The 22,329-nt window shown below is 40.7% G+C and overlaps 1 protein-coding gene across 18 annotated transcripts in view; it reads right to left on the bottom strand.

Annotated features, from left to right (window-relative positions):
- MCF2L2 (MCF.2 cell line derived transforming sequence-like 2) overlaps positions 1-22,329 on the bottom strand; it is a 166,922-nt gene that overhangs the window by 28,884 nt on the left and 115,709 nt on the right. For all 18 annotated transcript variants that reach the window (XR_003534645.1, XM_027685611.1, XM_027685612.1 and 15 more), the window contains 8 exons: positions 16,436-16,502; positions 15,183-15,298; positions 13,804-13,873; positions 8,876-8,968; positions 8,285-8,377; positions 5,971-6,096; positions 1,693-1,914; positions 349-441 (listed from right to left, as the gene is read on the bottom strand). Coding sequence is in view for 17 of the 18 variants with exons in the window: in XM_027685611.1 (XP_027541412.1) it covers positions 349-441; positions 1,693-1,914; positions 5,971-6,096; positions 8,285-8,377; positions 8,876-8,968; positions 13,804-13,873; positions 15,183-15,298; positions 16,436-16,502 (880 nt within the window). In the remaining variant the exon portion in view is untranslated. The remainder of the gene's footprint in view (positions 1-348; positions 442-1,692; positions 1,915-5,970; positions 6,097-8,284; positions 8,378-8,875; positions 8,969-13,803; positions 13,874-15,182; positions 15,299-16,435; positions 16,503-22,329) is intronic.

The following is a 22,329-nucleotide window of genomic DNA, read 5'->3' as shown; positions in this document are numbered from 1 at the left end:
CTGCCCTGACCTACGTTTGCTCTCAATTTTCCCAAGGATTGGAACACTGGGGCCAGCTTTGAGCGAAGCAGAGGATGCTCTTCGAGATGGAAGAGTTACAATGAATCTAAGGTCCTGTCTATGCTTTTCTGTCTAGCATTCCAAGAGATTTCCCACTACACTATTTCCTCTTTTAGCCAAAATCATGACCATTTTCACAATAATAAATTGGCAATTTCAATGCCCACACAGCAATGAAGCTTTCAATGGCTATTGTTTCTGGAGTGTACAGGACAGTAAACATTCTTAAAAACAATTCAATTGAAAGGAAGTATATAGTCCTTGGGGGAAAAAAAATTATGTCATTACCTGAATGATATAGACCTCTTCTCTGCCATTATACCAGATCTCAAACTTCTTGTTATCCCCTTTTACATTTTCTGTAATGCCCACAGTGCTCATCTGTTTCAAAACAAAAAAGAAGAAGCTGAAATCTGGAAAATTTCAAGTCTTTAAACTCAATGCTCTGAGAAGCATTTTGAAAAGGCTGCATTCACTTATACACTTTAGTGACTCATTAAAAGTCAGAACATGTTATTTCTCAATATCTAATTTGTTGTTCATCTTTTCGATTAAAGGGAAAGAGTGTTCAAAAGTAACCCAAGCTAATGTCTGACCATGAGTTTATCCTCTTTTCTTTCATTGCTTCATCTGTGGGTCAGTTTTCAACCCATCCTGGCTCTTGTCCACCTAGACAAATTTTCAGTTTTGAGAAGACTGTATTTTCCTTTGTCATCGCTGACCTGTTAAGGTGGGAGAGAAGGAGGGATGGAACAGGGCTTTGTGAGATTTAATGACTGAACTGCAAATCCAAACACAAAAAACCTGAAGGAAATAATTCTAAATTTCTTAAATGAAATATTCTTCACCACAATTTTGAAGTTCAGCTGCTACTTTACTTACCAGCTTCCCATCTTCTTCCTATATTCGTTCATCCTTCTTGTTCTTGATTTACCTCAGCATTTCTTTGAAGATTTAGACAGTGTTATGCCACCATTCCTTCTCTCTCCACAGAAGGAAACTACAAATGTTTATATGAATTGGTTCAACTCTTGAACCAAGTTCTATTACAATTCCTGTCTGGTTACCCTGTAGTAAGTTTGCAGCATTACACTTCATGATCCATATCAGTTGGCTAAAGTCACAAGTGTCACACCAATGTGCTTAAAGGGAAAATTGGCCTGCTTGTGAATCCCACCATAAAATGTCCTGACTCATATCTGGAAATGCCACTCTTGCAAATAAAAGGGCACTTCTACTGCACTGATTCATCTGTAGCTATTACTGTCACAGGATAGAGCTGCTCAACTGGTGTCAATAGTAAAACCTGCAGTAGAATTACACTTGCAGGATTACCCACAGGCAGAACAACCAGAGATGCAGGTCCATGCACTCTTGCTTCTCTTTATGGGATGGTGGGCAAGAACACACAAGGTGCCCATTTGTATCAACTTGCAAAAAACAAGGTTCATGTCTGGAGTTGCAGGACATATGGATTAGTCTGTCTCCAGACCAAAACCAAATGGGAACTTACTCAGGGGTGTGAGACAGCCCCAGATATGTGCACCTGCTTCAAATCTCCACATGGAAACATCCTTGTCTTGTGAGAACAGCAGACTTATTTATCTCCCCCACCCTTACTGCATTTATTACCTTTAATGAATTTTTAAAGCTGTATGAAGCTGTCTTCTCATGGCCATCTGTGTTCTCCTCCCGTTTCTTGCAGAAAAGTAGCATCTTTGTATAGAGGAAGAGGTGTCTCTGCATCGGTTTGAATCTGGCCAAGTCCTTCACCTTGTTGTGCCCCTTCTTGTGGTCGGTCCACACGTTGAAGGAACCCTGCATCAACAGCTTGCCAAGCTCACTGACATCGCCCTAGAAACCAAGAGAGTGTACATCATGTTCCAATAGGGTAATCCCAGGCACAATTCATTCCTCTAATGGTGTTTAGGCTTCCAGGCAGAGGCATGTGTCTAGGCATCCTTTGTGCTGGAGAGTGCACATGTCCCCTTGCTAAACCTCTGTGGTTTCTTCATGTAACCATTAACCCACTGGTTTCCATGTCCATAATTCTCAGTTTGTCTCCCCATTCATAGTTAGCATCTAAGGTCTGTCTCAGGACAGGCTGTTCCCTTTGGTGACCTCAGAGAAGACTTCTGACAAAAAAGGGTTTCAAGACTCCTGACTCCAAGGCAGTATGAAGGCCTGGTGCAGTCCAGATGCTCAAGCAAAGGCCCTGGCTCTGGAAGATCTAGTTTCAGTTTCTGGAGCTTCTTCCCTCTGTGGGCAAAACCTTGAAAGAGCTTAGATGTCTGAAGTCACGGATTGGTGCCCAGAGGTATGTAGGTGTGTGATTCCCTCCTATTGCAAAATAGTTTTTACAAGCTTTGTCAATAGTTTCCTGGCTCACTATCTGCAAACTATGCAACACTGCACAGCCTTGGGCAAAGAGGGAGTGAATGCACCAAGGAGCCATAAAAGTACCTGAGGGAGAGTGAAACTAAACAGTAACAAGACCTTTCTAAATTGTCTGAGGACCACTGATGGGTAAATACCTCAACTGATATTAATCAACAAATATGTAGCTCTGATGTCACCAGCACAGTTCAGTGTTAAGAGTGTAGTAAAGTGTGGATAGAGGATATGGCAACACATATATGGTAATGGGCTTCAACAAGTAATGATAAACATAATTATCCTACCAGCAAGTTTTTCCTAGGAATGCTTTGTATAATAAGTTGAGGGAATAAGCCCAGTGCATTATTAAAGTACTTTTTTTCAACATCTGTATGTTCTGTTGACTAGAAGGTGAGGATGTTGGCTCCAAGTGGGAATGTCTAATTTCTTAAACTATGGATTGCAACCTGTTCTCTCTCTCACTCCCCCTCCTCTACCACAGATCCCACTGCAAAACCAGGTCTTAACTAGGTACTTTTCCACTCTATATCAGGGTATTATTAGACTCTCCAAACTATTCAAAGAACTTCAGTGATTTCAATAAGAGTCTCTCATCTCTAATATATAGAGTTGGATCTTTTATTTGTGCGTACAGGATTGTGGATATTTGTATTTATATATGCACACAGGTATAAACTGCAAGCCTGTGAAAAGCATATTGGTATGTAAAGCTAAATTAAAAAAAACAAACAAGCATATTTTCTACACAGTTCTGAAAATGGTGAGAGCTGCTGTCACCCCAGGCACTGCTTAGTACAGCACTGAGATCCAGCTCAGTGTAACTCTTGTGATAGGTCTGTCTCCAATCTTGTACCTGGGATTGGGATACAGCAAGTGAAGTGGGAGGCTGCCATTGCAGGGAGAAAGAGGATGGACAGGGATGGCAGTCTTTGAATATCAGCTCACAAGCCCTGGACTCTCTCTTCAGTGTGGGCAGCAAATGGAGAGGAGGATGCTGTTTCTGGTAATTTCTTCTAGTGGGCAGCAATATTTTTCCTAAAGGAAGTTAATTTAAAGTGGAGGATTTGATCACTATCTCAAACATAACTATCCTCTCTGAGAACAATACACTGTATCTCATGTTTATGAAATATGAGAGATAACTATGATAACTTATATGTATCTCCCATGATTACTCATGGACAAACTACACAGGCCAGATTGTATACCAATGTTGGGATAATAATAGCAAACATCTGTAAAACTTCTGCTCTCCAAGCTTTATTCTACTTTTTTTTTTTGTGGCTTTGACTAAAAATAAAAATTAAAAACAAAACAACAAACAAACAAAAACCAACCAAACAAAAACCCAAAAACCACCAAACCAACCCCAGACTTACATGTTCGAAATTTCTTACACAACAGTTCAGCTCCTCTAGTCTACATGTGCACAAGTCCAAGAAGCAGAATATCCTATGCAATTAGGAGCATTTATCAGCTGCCACAAAACCTGCTTTCCTGCTGGCATAATATCCCTCCCTGAAAGGTGTTCTAGCCAAGTATTTCTATCATGGCTGTGTGGGAAAGACTCCACAAGATGAGGTGTGGTTTCATCAGCTACGGAAGGTGTTTATTTGGCACCACAGCTGAGCACCTGGGACAGGTGGAACAGGGAGAAGAAATAATTATTGGGTGCATCCTCTTTGACACTTTCACCCCATTGAATAATCACGGAACAAACCATCTCAGGAATGCTGTCAGCATTGGGCTAAACAGCAGCTGTGTCCCCCTTTTTCAGTTCAGCTAAGAAACCAGAAGCAAAAATCTAGTCCTGGGAGCTGCTATCTGGCATTTCATGGAAGGCTGGAAAATTCAAAAGTAAAAGTTTAAAAGGAACAGGAATGCTCTGTTGAATTCCTGAGTACAAAACTACTCTGAGATTTGAAAGCAAGGAATAGGCAAAAGGATGATCTCAACATCTATGTGGACAGCAAACTGGCTAGATCCCCTCTGCTTAGGATAATATGATACCTTTCTTGGGGAAGCTCTTCTGCCCATCCCTTACAGAGCAGTTTAAAACCAAATTTTTTTGTGAAATTGCTGTAACTTCATACATTTAAACTGGGAAACACAGGAGGAAAACTACCCTTCTCTTTGGGAATGAATAAGAAACAGTGGAAACTGTGTCCTGTATCCATGAGCATCCCACGCCCATGTTGACTCGTTCAAGTCTGCAATAATAATATCCAGGCTCTAAAGAGTTTTTCAAAAATGAATCTCTGAGACACTTAGACTTGGCCATAACCAGAATGAGGCAAACATACGCTTTATTTAAATTTGTCAGGTTTGGGGAATCTAAGGTTATGCTTATGACCTGTGGTGTTTCTCTGATCCACAGGCACCATTATAGCCTGTGTTTACCAGTATAACGAGGTGGCCACTGCTTCAACTTCAACCAGTACAGCTGCTGGAGGAAGAACTCACATTCTCAGTTCAAATGTAATGCACAGTCCACAGGAGCATCTCCAGCTGTGTGCAGCAGTGGATCTCTGACATGCCGCTGAGTAAGCAGTTAAAGTCATTTATAAACTCATGCTGACAGGGGCATGGGTTCCTCGGCTACCAGATGCACTTGCATGAAAGAACTATAGAAATCAAAACTCCTGAAGCCACTCCCATCCTGAAAAACAGAATAACTCTTCCCGCCCATGCAAAGTCTCTATAGACCCCAGCACCTTCTCAGGAAGTTGCATTCTGCACAAAATAGTTTTCCTGGTGTCTAGACTAAACTGTTACTCTGATGTAATAATTCTTTGAACCCAGTTTCTCAGTATATTATTTCTTTCTTGACATTTTCACCCTGCAGCTATTTCAAAATGGGCAACCACATGACCCTCAGGCCTCATTTTGCCAGGCGTGTTTCTCCTTTATGTGTCAATCACTTCCACTTCTCACTTAAGGGCTCATTTTATGTAGGCAACACTAGTTCTTGAAAGTCATATGACTTCAATGGAGCATTAGCAGATATATAGAGAGAGAGAGAGAGAGAGAGAGAGAGAGATTTGTTCCCTTTGATTTGTACTGTGGTTGTTATTTCATATTTCGGATAACAAGCTTGCCAGTGACTGGGATGGATTCTATTATCCACTTTTAAGTGGAAGATAAATTTTCTTCCCTCAGTGCAAAAGACTTGAAAACTGTCAAGCTGCACAGAGGTCACAAAGTTTCAGCAAATTTGTTAAGTTATGTCTGTCACACTTGCACCTCTCACCTACAAATAAGTAAATGAGTTTTGGGTGCAATTACTCAGAAGTCTCACACTCGTCCCACTACCTCCCCACACTCACACCCCACCTCCACATGACAGGTGTGCTGACAAGTATTTTTGGCCATCACAACATGCCACTGAGTGGCATCCTTCAGGAATGTGGCACAGGCTCCTGCAAAGTGTACCAGCCAGAGGCACAGCATAATCAGTGGTGGGAGGAGCATTGGATTACTCAAGACCAGAGTAGGAGCAATAGCAAATAGTACCTCATATCCTGTGATTGCTATCTGGTGCATGGAATCATTTACTGATTTGATGATATCAAGCATCGTGGCCAGGGCTTCTTCCAATTCAGCAGTACCCTCTGAATTCTTGCTGCACTTCAGCATTTCCTGATTAAAAAGAGATATGGAAACTACTTGAGAACTTCTTGTACCAGAAGACACCATAAGACAATCCTCCCTGAAATTTGTGCTGTATAGACAAAGTAGCAGAGCTCTAGGAAAACAAAAAGGGAGTAAAAAACCCCAAACAAAACCAAACAGGACATTCACCAGGATTGTCATTGAGGACACACATTTTGACCTTTTGGCCATTTTCAAGTGTTCATTTAAGATGAGACGGTGTCATTCTGACATATTTACAATGAACTTCTTGCATGTCAGAGGGTTTTACTTCCAGGGTTTTTTTCTTCACATCTGCTAGAAAACAAACTTAATATAATTATTTCAGATGCTAGAGAATTCTCCATTTTCCTTTGCAAGTAGTTCCACAAGGTACTTACCACTGTTAAAAATATAAATTAATTTCTAATCTGAATTTGCCAGGTTTGGCATTCCACATTTTGAGTTTGTAAATAGTTTAATCCAAACGCTGATGCACTTGTGTTACCCTAAAACAGGGCCACAAGAAGGTAGTTCCTGCAAACCCCAAGCAGCAGCAGCCTCTCCTCAAGTGCTTGGGTAACCAGACATTAGAAGGTAAATCAGGATTCATTCCTATAGTACCTGTTGCACACTTTCTAGGATGAGGATGGATCTCTGCTCCTTGTATAGTGAGCATGCTGCTTTCATCAGCATGAGCATAATAGCTAAACTGGTTGAAAATAGAAGGTTGCAATAATTGTGACCCAAAATTTAAATCTAGTCTGCCCACCACTCAAGGCACACGGCTTCTTAACCACTTCTTTGTTATCAATTTTTCACTGACTTCAATTTTTCTACATGTTTAAGTGCTCCTGCTACCAGGAAAAGAGTGCATCACCTTCACAGATCTCATAATCCCTGACAAGGTAAATGCCCATGCCAGTGTGTTGTTGATAAGTATGAAACTGGTCTGACCAGCTTCAAACCCCAATGGCTGTGACCTGTTTTGCCCGAGAATTTTACTCCTTGATCTAATCTTGGTTTTATTTACAGTCATATTTCAAACCAAAAGCAGAAACTGGTTTATTCTTGCTTTTCTGGAGACCTTGACACTTTTTCCATTCTCACAGATTAGTTTCAAGAAATAGAGTCAAATTTATTTCTGGAGTATGTTGATGTAAATATGCTGGAATCAGTTAAGTTTTATCCTTGTCAATATCCCCCCCTTCAATTCTATAGTTTTGCATAAAGTCAATAAACAGCCCGGAGAAATACTGCACAAGAAGGGCCAGCCAGGTCCTCACATGGCTTGCACTGGCACAATTTGAGCAGTGCCATAGTAGCTACTAGCAAGTTAAATGGGAGCCTAAAATCTTCATTGCAAATTTCAATGCTAAATTTCCTGACAGTGCACAACACTACATTAATCCCAGCGGCTTGAGAACAGCATGTAATTCACCTTCATGACCTTCCCATAAGGAAAGACAATAAGTATTATTTTTAAGAACTGAGAAAATGAAGACAGACATTGAAGCCATCATCTTAAAAAAAAAAAAAAAGTCATTGTTTTGAGTTATATATTTCCTGTTGCCCAGTTCAGACCACAATTTCAAGCATGGACCACTCAGGGTTCCAGCCAAATCAAGAGGGAATTTCACATTTTCATCTCCTGGAAAAGTTACAAACAATTTGTTCCTAGCTGGGTCTTTTAAAAAGAAGCAGCAAAAGGGAGTGGCTCCTTCTGAAAGGTTTGAGTCACAACCATGGGAAAATATCAGTTCAGAGAGCTGAAAGAGTTTTGTTAAGCAGGGACAGATGTTAGAGACAGGATTTAAGGCATCAGTTCCTGTTTTCAGACTGTAAGACCATATACTGACCCAAAAAAGCCAACTTCAATTTCTTTTCAAAGATAAATAAAACAATAAATAAGACAATAAAATACTTACTATGTAAAATATCTTTATATAGAGAAAGCTATACATACAATAGTATACTTCTATTGCTTAGTATGTAAGTAATGCTAAGAAATAGCAGTTCCTATTCTAAAATGCAAGTCCCTTCTTTTTCTGTTTTCTACCATTTTACAAATGAACATTGCAAAGTATTTGCTGACGAATTGAGCAAGGATTTATTTCCAGGTAATCCTGACTGATTTGCAATTCTTTAGGTAAAATGCTATGCATTGGAAATCTTTGCACTGCCATGGAGAACTTACCTTTAACAGCAACTGATACTTGGTGATTCTCTGGACTGGCTTTAAGAGATAAGCATCTAGTGAGAGTTTATGATCCAATTTACGCTGACATTCCTGTAAGAGACAACAGGGTAGAAAAACACAATTGTTTCTTGAAACACAGGCAAGACACCAAGATCATTATCATCTGACAATCTGAGATTATATGTCTGTGAATTAAGTGAGAGAAAAATTTGTTCAGTCTGCATAGGAGTTTCCAGGTTATTTATGCCACAGTGAAAATACATCTAAACAAGAGCTAATGTTAAGGTTCAACTTAGTGTTGAAATCTGGCATTCCCTGCTGATGACATGCAATCACCTGGCGTTTGCAAAGAAGCCAGCACTTGTTTGGTTTGGGTATAGCCTGCAGTCAGGCTCCTGAGCAGGAAATCTGCTCTACCTGCCCAATCTCCTGTACAGAGCACCTTGACACACACTGAGCACCTGCCCTCAGTACAAGCAGCATGTAGAAAAGTCTGTGCATTGCTCTAAGCTTTCTAAAGAAAGAAGAGATACAGAAGGAAAAGGAGCTTTATGGGTTTTGCACTGCTAGCCTGCAATGAAATTCCACCTGAAAAAAGATGCTGTCTCCACACTGTCTCCAGAGAGCTTCAGACCTTGGTTTGTTCTGACAGTACTTCTCATATATTTGAAGGTCCTCTTTCTGCAAGAAAAGGAGAGTTTAGGTAAGGTAAGAAAAAAGAATCCATAGAGCATCTACATTGAATCGCATTTTTTCTTACCTTCCATCCCCAGACATGGAATAATTAATACATGGAGATAACTCTGTATGTAAAAATATACTGAAACTACCAAAGTTACTTTTTACTCCTGATTAAGTTAAATACACCTGAAAGTAAGATTTTTTTTTCCTCACTTTTCACACAAAGCAAGGAGACTGCGGACTGGAAGACACATAATCTAATTGCAAAACTGGTATCTTTCTGGGAGGGGAATAGATGGTTTGAAAACAAATAAAAAGACACATTAGAAATGTAAATTTTATTAACAATAAAATTGTTAACAGTGCTCACCACGTAGCTAAGGATTACCTGTTCAGCACAACCTGAAAATAGTGCTGGCTCTCAAAAATACACGGATGAATAAAAAAGTAGGAAGTTTGTTTTGTTGATGCCCCAGGCCAGGCAGGGGGATATACTTAAACCCTGTTTTATCTAAATTGATAGTGGGTGGATTCACTTTACCTCTGTTTAGCTTTGACTACACTGCAGTCCATGGCAAAAATTTCATTGAGTTCAGTGAAAACAAAGGCAATCTCCATAAAAGCTCAGAGGGGGATATTTTGAGCTCCCTGGGCTGTGTGGGTGGATGCAGAGATGGGTGTTCCTCTGGCAGGTTCTGGGCTCACTGGCTATGCACCCAGGAAGCCCAGGAGCCCAGCAGCCACAGGGCCATGGAGCAGGGCTGGCTGTGCTGGGAGCTCCCCATCTTCATTTGCACCTACCCTGGGGGATGTGACCTCAGTGAATCAAAGAAAGCATCAAAAATAAATCTCAGGAATTCCTGGCTCTTGTCTCTGTGCTTTCAGTCCACTAGACAGTTCCTATACACTCCTGCTGCAGGGAAAGCTTTTCCTTTTGTATAGAATTACTAGAAGAAATCAATGTTACTGCTGTCTTCCTCTACAGACCCATACTGACATCACCCTGAGGAATCAGCTGTGAGCAGAGTTGTGCCACGGAACACCGAGCCGTGTTAAGGATTATGCAATACAAAAAGCTCTGTTGCAACTAAATAGAGGATTAATGGTCCTGTTTCAAAAGAGGTGCAGTGTTTCCTTCACAAAAATAGAATGGTTTGTACATGTTGTCTTGGAGGGAAGTTAGCAGGAGGTCAAACCCACAAAACTAAAAGTAGGAATAAAGCATAATCAAGTATTACAATCTCTTCGTGGCCCACAGAAATCTAACTGGACTGGGCAAGAAGAACAGAGACAGCAACAGTCAAGAGCACTGTTAGGAGTAAGAGAAAATAACCAATTTCAATTTAAAGAAAAGGTACAATAACCAACAATCTACCAGTAATTTGCCATAGTGGAACCACCCTATGCCAATGCAAGCTACTCCTACCTAAATCAGTGACACCTACCTGCTCAGGCAGATACTTACATCTCTAAAAACAGCTTTAAGTTTTGCAATACTGTTAGGAATAGAAAATTCCTGATTAAATTACTAAGATCAGACTCTAAAATGCCAAGAAATAATTAATTGCCTCATTATTCAAATCCCACTCTTACATGTTCAGCTCATATCTAGTTTCAAATCCAAAGGTTCTGACTTCTTGCTGGTATTTTTACACCATGCTCATCTCTCCTGTAATGCTTTTCCTTTCCACACTGATTTGCACCTTGAGATCTCTGTAAGCTCCAATGCACATAGCATACATGCACAGTTCCAATTATCTTTTGACTGATGATTTATGAATAATTTTTGCTTCAGAGCAGAATTTAGCCCTTTGAATCCAACTCACAGGTTTCTGGTCAGCTGCTACTGTCCTTTCACAGACAGATTCCTTGTCTAAATGCTTCTTTCACCCTGAATCACCAAATGCTCTAACTGCCAGTTCCTACTAAATTATTCCCTTTTTTAAGGTTAGCAATATGAATAAATAAACAGTGGTGACCCACAGTGAATCACTCCTGCCAGACGCATCACCTGGCACATGTTGGTAAGCAGCCTGACACACTTTTGGTTTCATGCTGGGCATTCCTGCCTTGGTTTGGTAAGTTTTCCTTCTTCCCAGTCCTTTGTATAGCACATCAGCCCAGACTGCCCCTCCTGCTGCTGATAAAGCACTAGGAGACCCATCCTACAAGGTTACTCAGTGAACATCCCTCCCTCTTTAAACAGCTGCATAATCCTTGACCACACAGAGCTTTAAATAAGGTCAAGCATTTTGGTGATGGTATAATAGCTGCCATGTGGGCAAAGCTAAGCTGGCTCACTTGCAATTTAGTTCATATGAAAATCATGCCCTAAACAAGGTCAGGCAAAGTGGGAGGGAGGACAAGAAGGGCATTTCTGGCTCATCTTTTACCTGATTCTACCATGTTCCAGGAGAGAAGCCAGAGAGGAGAAATAGGCTATGTCTCCACAGCCTTCCTCTCATCACCTGAGAAGAAGGGTTCACATTCAGGGTGACAGCTGATCTGGTGGCACTGGTGGAGGTGGGAGAGTGTGTAGGGACATGGCAGAGGAACGACTGGCAGGGGATGGAAGGACTCTGGCACCAGAGTGTCTCACTGCAGCTCTCAGGATGCTTTCAGGAAACTCTAGAATCAGGGCTGAAAAAGCCCAGTGTGATCAGACAGGGTAGAGCTCTTCAAGTATGAATCTAAAAAAACTGTTTGTTTCTAATCACAAGCCCACCACGATGTTGTGGCAGGATGGCCACACCCATAAAAGAAGGAGAAATAGAGAAGAGAATCTGCAACAATGTGAGTTTCCTCACAGAACTCGGGCATCACCTGGAACAGCAGCTGCTTCTGTTTCCCCCTGTCATAGCAAGCACAGGCATAATTTATGGGGCAGCCAGAAGCCACTGCTCAGCAGGAAGGCATAAAAAGCTGCCAAATCATGGGGAACACAAACACACAACCAGACTTTTGTTTGTGCCTCCTAAAGGCAGTCCAACAGAAACAACACATTTCTGGACTTTATGTGGCTTCTTCTAAAAACAGAACATAAGGGCAAGTTCTTGAATCAAAGGTGCTACTGTGTGAGCAGAGACATCTCAAGAGAGAAGCTTGTGCTTTCTTAGTGTGAAATTTGAAATAAGGAGAAAGCAAATGCATGATTTAACCTCTTACTTGATGGACTTAGCGTGGTTTGACTGGGCCACAGAAACTGAGGAGAAAAGATGACAGACCGGTTTTCTTTCACTTCAACCTGAACCACAGCTTTAGTGCTGCTTTCATTTTTGTAGAATAGTGAGAATTGGGCTCATCACTGTTTTTACAGAGAGAGACGTAAGCTACAATATTTAAATATGGAATCTGAACTTTCTGCAGAATTATAGTATCAATTCTATATCAAGAATTTTTCTTTAGCTGTAAATCCAGGGATATTTGCAATGCATGGACTATTTTATGCTTCTTGGATTTCAAAGGTCTGCATTCTTCACTTATCCTCTTTTGCATAATGATTTCACCACAATATTTTCCTGCTCAGCATCTGAATCTTAGGATAACAACACATTCCTTAGTAGTGTCATTCACTCAAGCTCTAAATGCTTTGTTGTTAAACAGAAAATAATTCAGTGGACATATAATCATGTTTACACTCATATGACTCTCTTCAGTCTGACCTGTTTGTAAATTGGGGGCATACCCTTTGCAAGTATCACATGTTCATAATTCCCATCAAATCTTAGTGATGTGGGAGTGCTCAATATCTCTGACTGGTACATGCAAATCTGTCTGTATTTAATGTGTACCCTGGAAAAGCAGCAAATGCTAGATGTGTACAGGAGAGGCAGGAGGTACCTTTGACTACAGTGGACAGATTTTCCCATTTCTCATGCCTCTTCCATTTCCTATGCAAAACACAGTCTTATTCAAGCAGTTTTGTCAGACTCTGAACACAGTAGCAATCCACCAAGATATTTTTTTCTCATTAGTAGGGCCCCTGAATGAGTGCCATATAAACAAGCACCTTTGGTTGTGTTGCAGGAAACAGAACTAACATTCAGGCTGGGGGGGGGGTGGGGTGGTGGAGGAGGGACATGACTGGGAGCTCTCGGGGAAAAGCTGTGGAACTTGGGCACTGAGAGCCACAGGAAGCGAACACACATGGAACTGACCAAAGCCACCACTGCCTGATGGCCTGAGGCTTTCTCAGAAATGAGCTCTCTCTACTTTTAAGCAAACAGTTGACCCCCACCACTTCATACAAGTGGGGGAGAATCCCACTTGTTGTTGAATTATGTGAACAAGTAAGGGAGTCGACCTCACAGAGTCTTACGGAGCTGGTGGGGTCCATGTGAGGATGGCAGCAGACTCTGCTGGGCCAGGTCTAGGGGAGTAAATCCTGAATTGTGCAGAGAAAAGAAGGATAAGATAAGGCAGGAACAGGATGTATTGTCTGCACTCAGAGTAACCTTCTGTGATACTGTGCTGTGCTTTTTTACTGCAGGTTGTTGTCAGGGTTACTTTAGACTGCTGGTATAGATTTGTCTGATATGAAAAGCACGTTAAACATTTGATCACTGTTATTTGTTGGTTTGTTGTTTGTTTTTTTTCTTTTAAAGGGGACTTAAAGTACTTGGTAAAACACTAGTAAAACCTCTCTTCCTGTCAGTAAACCATGTAAAGGGTTAGATTTCAGAATACATCCTTGTTAACTGTGGCTTAATTTGGGAATATCTGTTTATGGGAGTTGCCCTCATTCACAAAAGCAATTGGAGTGAAAGGATAGAAGTAAATCTGTAAGTGCTGTAGGATAAGACCATAGATACAAACATGCAAAAGGATGTACTTACTCTTTTTAAAAAGCATCGGGCAAGAAGTTCAGGGTTTTCAATGCAATTTTCTATCTCCTTAAGGAAAATCCTGAGAGGGAAAAAAGAGAGCAAAGAGTAATGTAAAATCCTATGCATCCTGTGCATGCTAGCTTCTATGTAAATCCAGCTTAAAGCCTGTGTGTTTGTAGTACTAGGATTCAATGGGGAAGGTAACAATTCTGACACACAGAGAAATACATATTTTAGAAAAATGGGATGTGGTTCACAGCTGATTCCCTAAATCACCAATGTTATCCTGTTTGCATGTGATCACAAGCATTTGATACATCTGGTTCCTCTGGCTGCTGAGATTTGTTTCCACTATGTAGCCCAAATACCTGCAACACATTGGGGTATGAGATTTTTCAGAACAGCTAGAAAAGACAGGAAAGCTCTGTCAGATGCAGTTGCTCAATCAGCAAGCAGTGGAAATACGGGATGTAGTCCAAAGGCTTCTGCAGTCACAGTCAATGCATGAAGCCTTTTGGGAAAGACTGGCCTTGCAAAGGGAGAGGAATATCTTTCTCCAAATGGAAGACACAACCTTTCAAAATAATATATAAATAACACATAAACTGGAAAATATTTTTTCTGCTATGTATTAACTACACTGGAATAATATTAAGATTTGCAAAAGAGAGAGTTTTTATATTTATTTTGTTCAACTCTTTGTTATATCTTACAGGGAATTATTATTCAAAATATTTCCTAGATTCTCACTTTAGTTATAGCCAGTTTTACTTACACAAGGCTAGGAAAAGCAGGAAATTTACAGTAGTAGTCCTAAGCTTTGTGTTTTGAAAGCTGATTGAAAAGAGATTGATCTTGTTCCTAACTGTAGTTATGGGCTCTAGATTACCTTGTCCACAGTATGGACAAGGCTTCTACCAAGGTGTATGACCATATGAAGGATAAAATTCCTTATGAAAAGTGCTATGAAATATATCACTTCTTCTGACCTGATAACAGAAATATAGGACAAATAAGCTGAACACTAAGAAAACTTCCTCACAGAGGAGTTTTACCAGAGAAAAAACATCATGATTTAGTGCTGTGATATTTACCAGTGTACCAAGAGAGGTGGTAAAATACTCACCACAAGGAGCATTCAAAATGGATAATGCCAGGGGAAATCACTAGTAAATGCACAAAAGGGCATAATCTTTCACAAGAAAAGGTGAAATACAATGGTCTCAGACATGATCTCTACACATGGGTTTTACAGGACACACACAGAGGCAGAGTGAGGACAACTTTTCCTGCCAGTGTACACATGAGCATGAAAAGCACCCGACAAAAAAGGAGTAGAAATGACCATAGCACCCAAGGACACAGAACAACCACCAGTTCCCACATGCCTGTTGTGGAATTCATAGATTTCTGGGAGGTTCCCAAAAAGAATTTCCTTCTTGTTTTGAAGTGCAGATGGAATCAGGTGTAATAAATTGGGATTGTCCATTTCTGAAGCGTACCCCTGCAGAGAAGAATGGAAAATAAAACCAGCCTGTTTTTACCAGGGGAAGAAGTACCATGTCTGATACACTGGAAAGCCCCAAAGTCTATGTGATTGTGTTCTCAACAGAGCATACAAAGGCTTCTCTCATGCCTGATGCTTTGTTGCTCCCATGAATTTCTGATGTTTCTGGTTTTCCCCAGAGCTTTTACCAAGCAACTGTGCAAACACATTTTTAACCACAAATGGACAGATTACTGGGTTAACCAAAAAAAAGATAAAGTTATGTCCCGAGGATTCAAAAGCCATTTTGGTCATGTAGGGGTGGAAACTGCCAGGATTGACAGACACGTATCTTTCTACTACACTGCTTCATTGCATAAGGTTTAGTTTGGATTTATTTGTTGAACTGTGGTATTTGGCTTGACTATTTTGTTGTTTCTTGTAGAAATTGGATTATGTTTTTTCAATAAAAACTTTGAGAGAAAAACATTTTGATTTTAAACTCAAGAGTAATATAGCAGTTACCAGAGCTGTCAGCTCTCACAGATCAAATACAATAAAGAAGTAACCACATGTCCTTCAAGTCCCACCCAAATATAAGCACAATTGATCCCTACCCAGCTTCCATCCTCCCACAGACTGGGGACCTCAGACTCCACACACAGTGTGCTGATATCATATGAGTTTCAAAAGTTCAAGAACTATATTTGCATCATGAGCTGCTGTGTTCAAGCACTACATGGGACAATAAAGAAGAGCAGGAGGAAAGCCTTCCTTTTCCTCAATCATTTTCCAACCCTACATTTACAGAATTCAGTGTCTGGTCCCATGGAAATCAAGCATGCTGCTTCTAAGACCTACTGGTGATATTTTGAAAAGGCACATCATTAACTATTCCTCTGTCCATAGCTTTGAGAACCACCCAACTTGTATCACTCTGTGGGCTGGGGCCAGGGAAGGTGCCTCCTCCTTTAAGCCCTGAGGAAAGATGTTCAAAACATCCTTCTCATTCTCCTTCTCCAAGGCTGAGCTATCTTGCTAACACAGCCTTGTGTTATAAACAGCAGGTGGGAGGGCTCAGCCCATGAAGGATGTGCACCTGCAGTGATGATTTGGAGGTTAAGCACTGGAAGTCATTTCAGAAGACTTTCTTACCTCTATTATACTTTGAAGTTCTTCTACATAAACCCGTTCTGTTTCTATCAGCTCATTGATTATGTGGCTAAAAGAAAAGAAAGGTGGAGAGTTATAGTGTTTATCCACAGTTCAACAAAGCACACATGAAAGAAAAAAATGGTATTCCTTGCATATTCCCTTTTATGCCTCTGACTATAGACAAAAAAACCCTCTGAAGGTCATTTCTCAGTACTTCAATATTGTGCTTTGATAAGATTAAAAGACCTAAACACTTCTTGGACTGTAATTTTTTTCAGCTCATTTTAAACTTCATCTTGGTTTCTTCTGTCATTTTTATACCTGCAAATCTGAAAAAAAAATATTTAAAATGCCCCAGAAGGCAAACAAAAAATGGTTTCTCTTCTAAGAATAACTAACAATACTCAATAAAATGAAATTATATTTCAAAGCTATGTTAATGTTTCTATTTTACTTTCTTTTATACAATAAACAAAATTGGTGACTAGACTTCTATAATACATTGCAAAAACAGGCAACAGGATGATGTCAGAAGTCTGGAAACATGAAAGTAAGTTAGACTAAAATATTTATACTACATATATCTTGAAGATGCCTGATGTATTTCACAGAAACATGAATGTAACCAATTGACTTTTGGACAAATAAATAACTAGATTTTAAAATAAAATTGCATTTGGTCGCTCAATTTTTATTTTTTTTTAATGCATCAACTGTCCCATATTATCAAGAAAGTGTTGTCTTTAATGCCCTTATGAACAAAGTTTTCAGGGTAGCTCCTCCAGAGGTTTGAGCAGTTTTTCCCAGTAGAAAAGGACAAGTGCCCAGTGTTCTTTTCCTGGTCCGTGCTCCACAGGAGTCTGTAAGCACACAGCTACCTCAAGCAAAAACACATCCCAGAAGGATGCTAGGGAGTAATGTCCAGAGGAACTGGAGGATGGCCAGCCACAAGCAGCACACAAACTGAGGCCAGTAAAGTGTAGGCAACTATTGGCATCAATTCCAGCACGTGCATTCACCCAGCATCTCCCTGTACATGTGGCCTATGTCTGGTTACCTGGATTTTATATATCACACAACCATCACATAATCAGCCAGACCCCATTAGCCCTTTATATCATGAACCCCATCTGTACTGTTGCATCCACTATAAGGGAATTTTGTCATCCTCCACAGATTTTTAGGATGTCCTTTTTGAGACTGAAAGAATGATCACACTTCTGATAAAGCCTCATTTGAATGGTTTGGCCAGGCATTTGAAAGTAAAATAATCACATTTCAGCTTGCAGCTTGAAATGCAAAAGCACTGACTAAAACCTTATTAGGCTACTAAAATAGATTCATTGGTTTGTGTTGGATTTCCCCAGTTTTTTCAAGGCAATGTGGTTTTGCAGACTGGATCTGAACCACTTATTCTGGTCTCATAGGCTATTGCTGCTTTATGCACCACTGCTTGAGAAACATTATAAATACTGAAAAATGAGACCTTATCTTCAACTGACTCATAATATTTCAAATTTTTTATAAAATAGCTAGGATTTCATAGGTATCTTGACATAATGCCTTAAATAGATAGAATTGCAGAGTGTCTACCACAAGGTAGGGCAATGGGTCAGGCTGTACCCTGCACACTCAGGGAGTCCTGACTCCAATTACTTGACCTCCACGTTGATCCAATTATCTCCAAATTGAGACATTTATGCACAGGAAAGCCACACCTAGCAATATATTGACCTTCATGACTAAACAGTACTATGCAACAAACAAAAATGCAAAGGGCTTCTGCAGTACTTTACATGACTTCATGAAGCCAAACTGTGTTAGACCCTAACCCATGTTAGAGAGCCCTGTCTCTCTATCTGTGCCCATCCCACAGTCTCTAGATGTTATTTTACATGATTATAACACTACTCTTTGGAAAATGTTATTCTGTATGTCTTTCTCTGACAGGGTTGCTGCTATAGCAGCCACCACAAACACTTGGTACAAAGCCATCAAAAAAGAGCCTTCCTTAGCTCCAGTGCACCCAGAGTAAGTTCCCTCAATTGCTCTGCAAATAATAACCACAGCAGCAAAATCTAAAACATTATAGGTTGTTGCACATGAATCACCCTCTTGTCAAACTGTTAACAATACAAAGTGTGCACTTGGCCACAGACCTTAGAATTGCCCTGACAAAAACACAATTTAAGAGCAGCAAATTAAAGAGCTATGTGAGTGTGTCTTGCTGCTGCAGGGGAAAGCATTGAGAGGTTTAAAGGAGATACTTTTATGCTGACTGTGTGAGCATGCTGAGTTGGGAAATGGTGAAGTAGAGAGCTCACTATATGGCACAAGGAATTTAATGGCATTTGAGAGAGTCTTAACAGCCTAGATCTGATTCACATCAAGACATGAGGGGTGAAATGGGGAAAGCTCATCTCTTCTGGGATATCACAGAATTGTTTATGTCATAGAATTGTAAAGGCCTTTAAAATCACAGAGTCCAACTCTTAAACCAGCACTGCCAAGTCCACCACTAAACCGTGTCCCCAGTTGTCACACCTACATATCATCTAAATCCTTCCGGTAATGGTGACTTCCAGCTCCTCCTGTTTGTTGCCCATGCTGTGTGCATTGGTGTAGATGTACTTCAGCTGGGCTACTGATCCCAGCACCTTTTTGGGGGGAGAAGCACTAATTCCTACATAACCATTCTCAGGCATTTCTGTGGTTTCTAACTCATCATTAACACTTGGGTCTTTGCTCCCACATGGATCTCCATCCCTTACCTCCACTGAGACAACAGACAGAAGAACCTCGCTAGCCCGCCCTTCACACCCTGATGTGCAAACTGCTGCATGAACTGTCATGCCAGGCCCCGTTTGCCCACCCTGTTTGTAGCACTCCTGGTTGCTGCTATTCCCCAGGAGTTTCTTTTATAGAAGAAAGGCTGGGGAGACTTGGCTACCATTGCTCCTGGCCACACTCGGGTCCCATCAGCCACTCCTGCTCCAGCTGTGGGCTTCTGGTGACTCTCTCTGCTCTCCCTATGGTTTCTCCAGTTTGGGAAACTCCACCTTGTGCACTTTCCACTCTGAGAGAAAGATATCTAAAAACTCTAGAGTTTCTGTTCCACTGTCGAGTATGCCACTGCTGGAGCTGCTGACCTCCGTGACTGTCGTGGGGCAGCAAGGGGAACTCAGCACGCACCTACTGCAAGGATCACGTTTAAGGGAAATACGATACAGCAATTGACAGGACTATTGTCACAGGCAGTCCTTCCAACTCCCTTTTCCCCTTTGACATGCATGACTAGGTTAGAAGTTATTTCTAAGTGTAACTGGGATGTGTGAGGTATGTCTCATTTCAGAGACATTTTACAAGACTAGGAGGTTTGCGTGGCAGCAGCCCAAAGACAACAAAACTGTGAGTTGGCTGAATTTTATGGGCAGCTCTCATAAGGATAGTTCCTCACCAGGATCATTCTCAAGCAAACAGGCCATCTCAACAGAGATGGTAAAAGATGAGGCATCTGACCTGAAAGTCTAAGTTTTCCATGGAATCTGAGAAATCTCTAAGGTCCTATCTATAGGCATCCTTGTTGCCAGTAAATCTTCATTCCACTCGAGTATACTTGCTCTTTCCCTAAAGAAACAAATAAACTCACCAAATTAGAAGAATTTGCCAAAGGTGGAATATTCTTTTCCCAATAGTACCTGACTCACCAGCTTTCCTGGTGTGGAAATAGTGAAACACTGCTCAGGAGATCAAGGCCAGCTTTTCTTCTGTGGATGGATTTTACCCTGTGTCCTAGGAGAGAGGGCTCAGCCACCACTGACCTGGCAAAGAACTCTGTATGGCAGGGCCTCTGCTGCCACCATCACTTGGCAGAGTTAGGATGTGGTTGTGGCAGGGATCACACACAGGCTCCTTGATACAATATTGTCAGATGTTCCTCCAGCAAAGGAAATTTCTTGTTACGGAACAAAATTAAATGCATGAATTAGCTCACATTTTGTTGAATGATTGATCTGGGTTTCTAATGAAACATCATGGCCTTGGCTACACTAAGACCACATTTCCCACAAGTGGGATTTCACATGGGTTTCCTCTGGGCAGGTCATTCTTGCTTCAGCAGCCATGGCATCCTGCAGCACGACTAAGATCTCACACATTGAGCCAGTCTCCACCACTCCTAGCTTTGAGAAGCACAATAAGGATGAAAAGAAAGGAGAAAATAACAGGAAAACTATTTCTGCTTTGTTACTAATGCTCTCTTTGACATCTGGCAAGTTAGTCATGACATGCTGGAGTCAAGAAAAAAAATGATTGCACAAAGGATTCCTTTCAACAAGGGTGAGAATGTAGGAACTGCAATGGACATCAAAGCATTGGGAAGAGACTTGTTTTTAGCCAAAGTCATAAGTGAAACCTTGAAAATGAGGTAAACTCTGGTATTAATTAGCACCCTTCACATACAGCCGTGCATTTCTCTATCTGCCCCTGCCTGTGCTGACATTTAGATCAAACTTAGCTATTTATATTGCTGTAGACAGTACAAATAGCAATTATCAATGTTGTTAACCAAGTATAGACTTACCCTGCACTGCATTGCCCTGTTGCAACAAAACTCTGTCAATAGGTATTTATCTGAGCTGGCTTCCTCTGGTAACAGAGAACACACTGCTGGGAAGGTCATCACCCCAGTGACCATAAAACAGACACATACCAGACCATTTTATGTCAATAACTCTTTCTCCTTCCTTCTTCTTTAATAACAGAAGAAAAAGGAAACATAATTGAATGGCTGGACAAGCTCCCCAGAGGTGTCAGGTCATTCTGCAGGTCTGTATCACAATGATTTTGGTAGGAGCAGTATCAAATGGTTTCTCTGCTGTGGTATGAGCTGCCTTAAAAGACCCCATCTAATATCATGAAACACTAAGCAGAAATAATATCTAGAGATTACCACAACCTATTAATATCTCCTCTGGCTAAATCTCAATTGCTTTGTGCTCATACAGTTACTGTTTGTGCATCCTGCTCAGATGGCAACACAAACTAATTCAGGATTTTTGTTTCCATAGCTGTGCTTCTTCTCTGACAAACTCACTGGCTCACCTCCACTCACAGATCCTGTTTCTATGCCAGGATTTGCTATCACAGGTGCCTGTCCTGATAAGGGGTCTTTTCCCAGAAGAGGAATTGGAGCCATTGGACAGAATTAAACCATGGTGAGCTTTTCTGAAAAGAAACCCCGCTACAAACCATAACTGGTGCTTCAAAATTACGGTGGTGCAGAAAACCTGTCTGCGTGACAGATGTGGAGCCAGCAAAAGTGGCACTTGTGCATGAGTATTCTGTATCTGTCTTGCAAAAATGCATGGTGCCTAGAAGATGAAAAGTTACTATGTTCAACAGTTGAAATAGCAGAATATGAGTGTGCAAGAGCAAAATACTCAGTGGAATTTATTAAACTAATTAAAAAACCCCCACCATTTTTATAAATGTATCTAATATAGATAGATGTCTACTTAAATTGAAAATACTGGCTGTTTCAATACCCGAGGCTTCAAAAACAAGAGAAAGGACTGAATGAACCTGTGTACAGTACAATGGATACGTAACCTTAGAATAAATATCAACACTGGATAGAGTTGGACTTAGAAGAAGCGAGAGTGAAAAGTGAGCACAGTGTTAAAGACCTTTTTGTCCCAACACTGGCTAGTTTCAAGTGCTGTGAAATTTCTATTTCCAAATGTAAATAAAATATAACAAAATTATATTTTTTGCATTGGTATCTTTTTTGTAGGGATCAAATGGTGAAAATCTCGCTGTTCCAGTAGAAGCAGAATCAGCTATAAACAACACATCCAGGTTTGAATTAGAAATCACTACAAGAAATTCTAAGA

This window comes from Neopelma chrysocephalum, unplaced genomic scaffold, assembly GCF_003984885.1.
Source record: "Neopelma chrysocephalum unplaced genomic scaffold, ASM398488v2 Primary Assembly neopelma1_69, whole genome shotgun sequence".
Taxonomy (NCBI): Eukaryota; Metazoa; Chordata; class Aves; order Passeriformes; family Pipridae; genus Neopelma; species Neopelma chrysocephalum.
The sequence above is the reverse complement of the archived record's forward strand: the minus strand, read 5'-3'. Positions and strand labels throughout refer to the sequence as shown.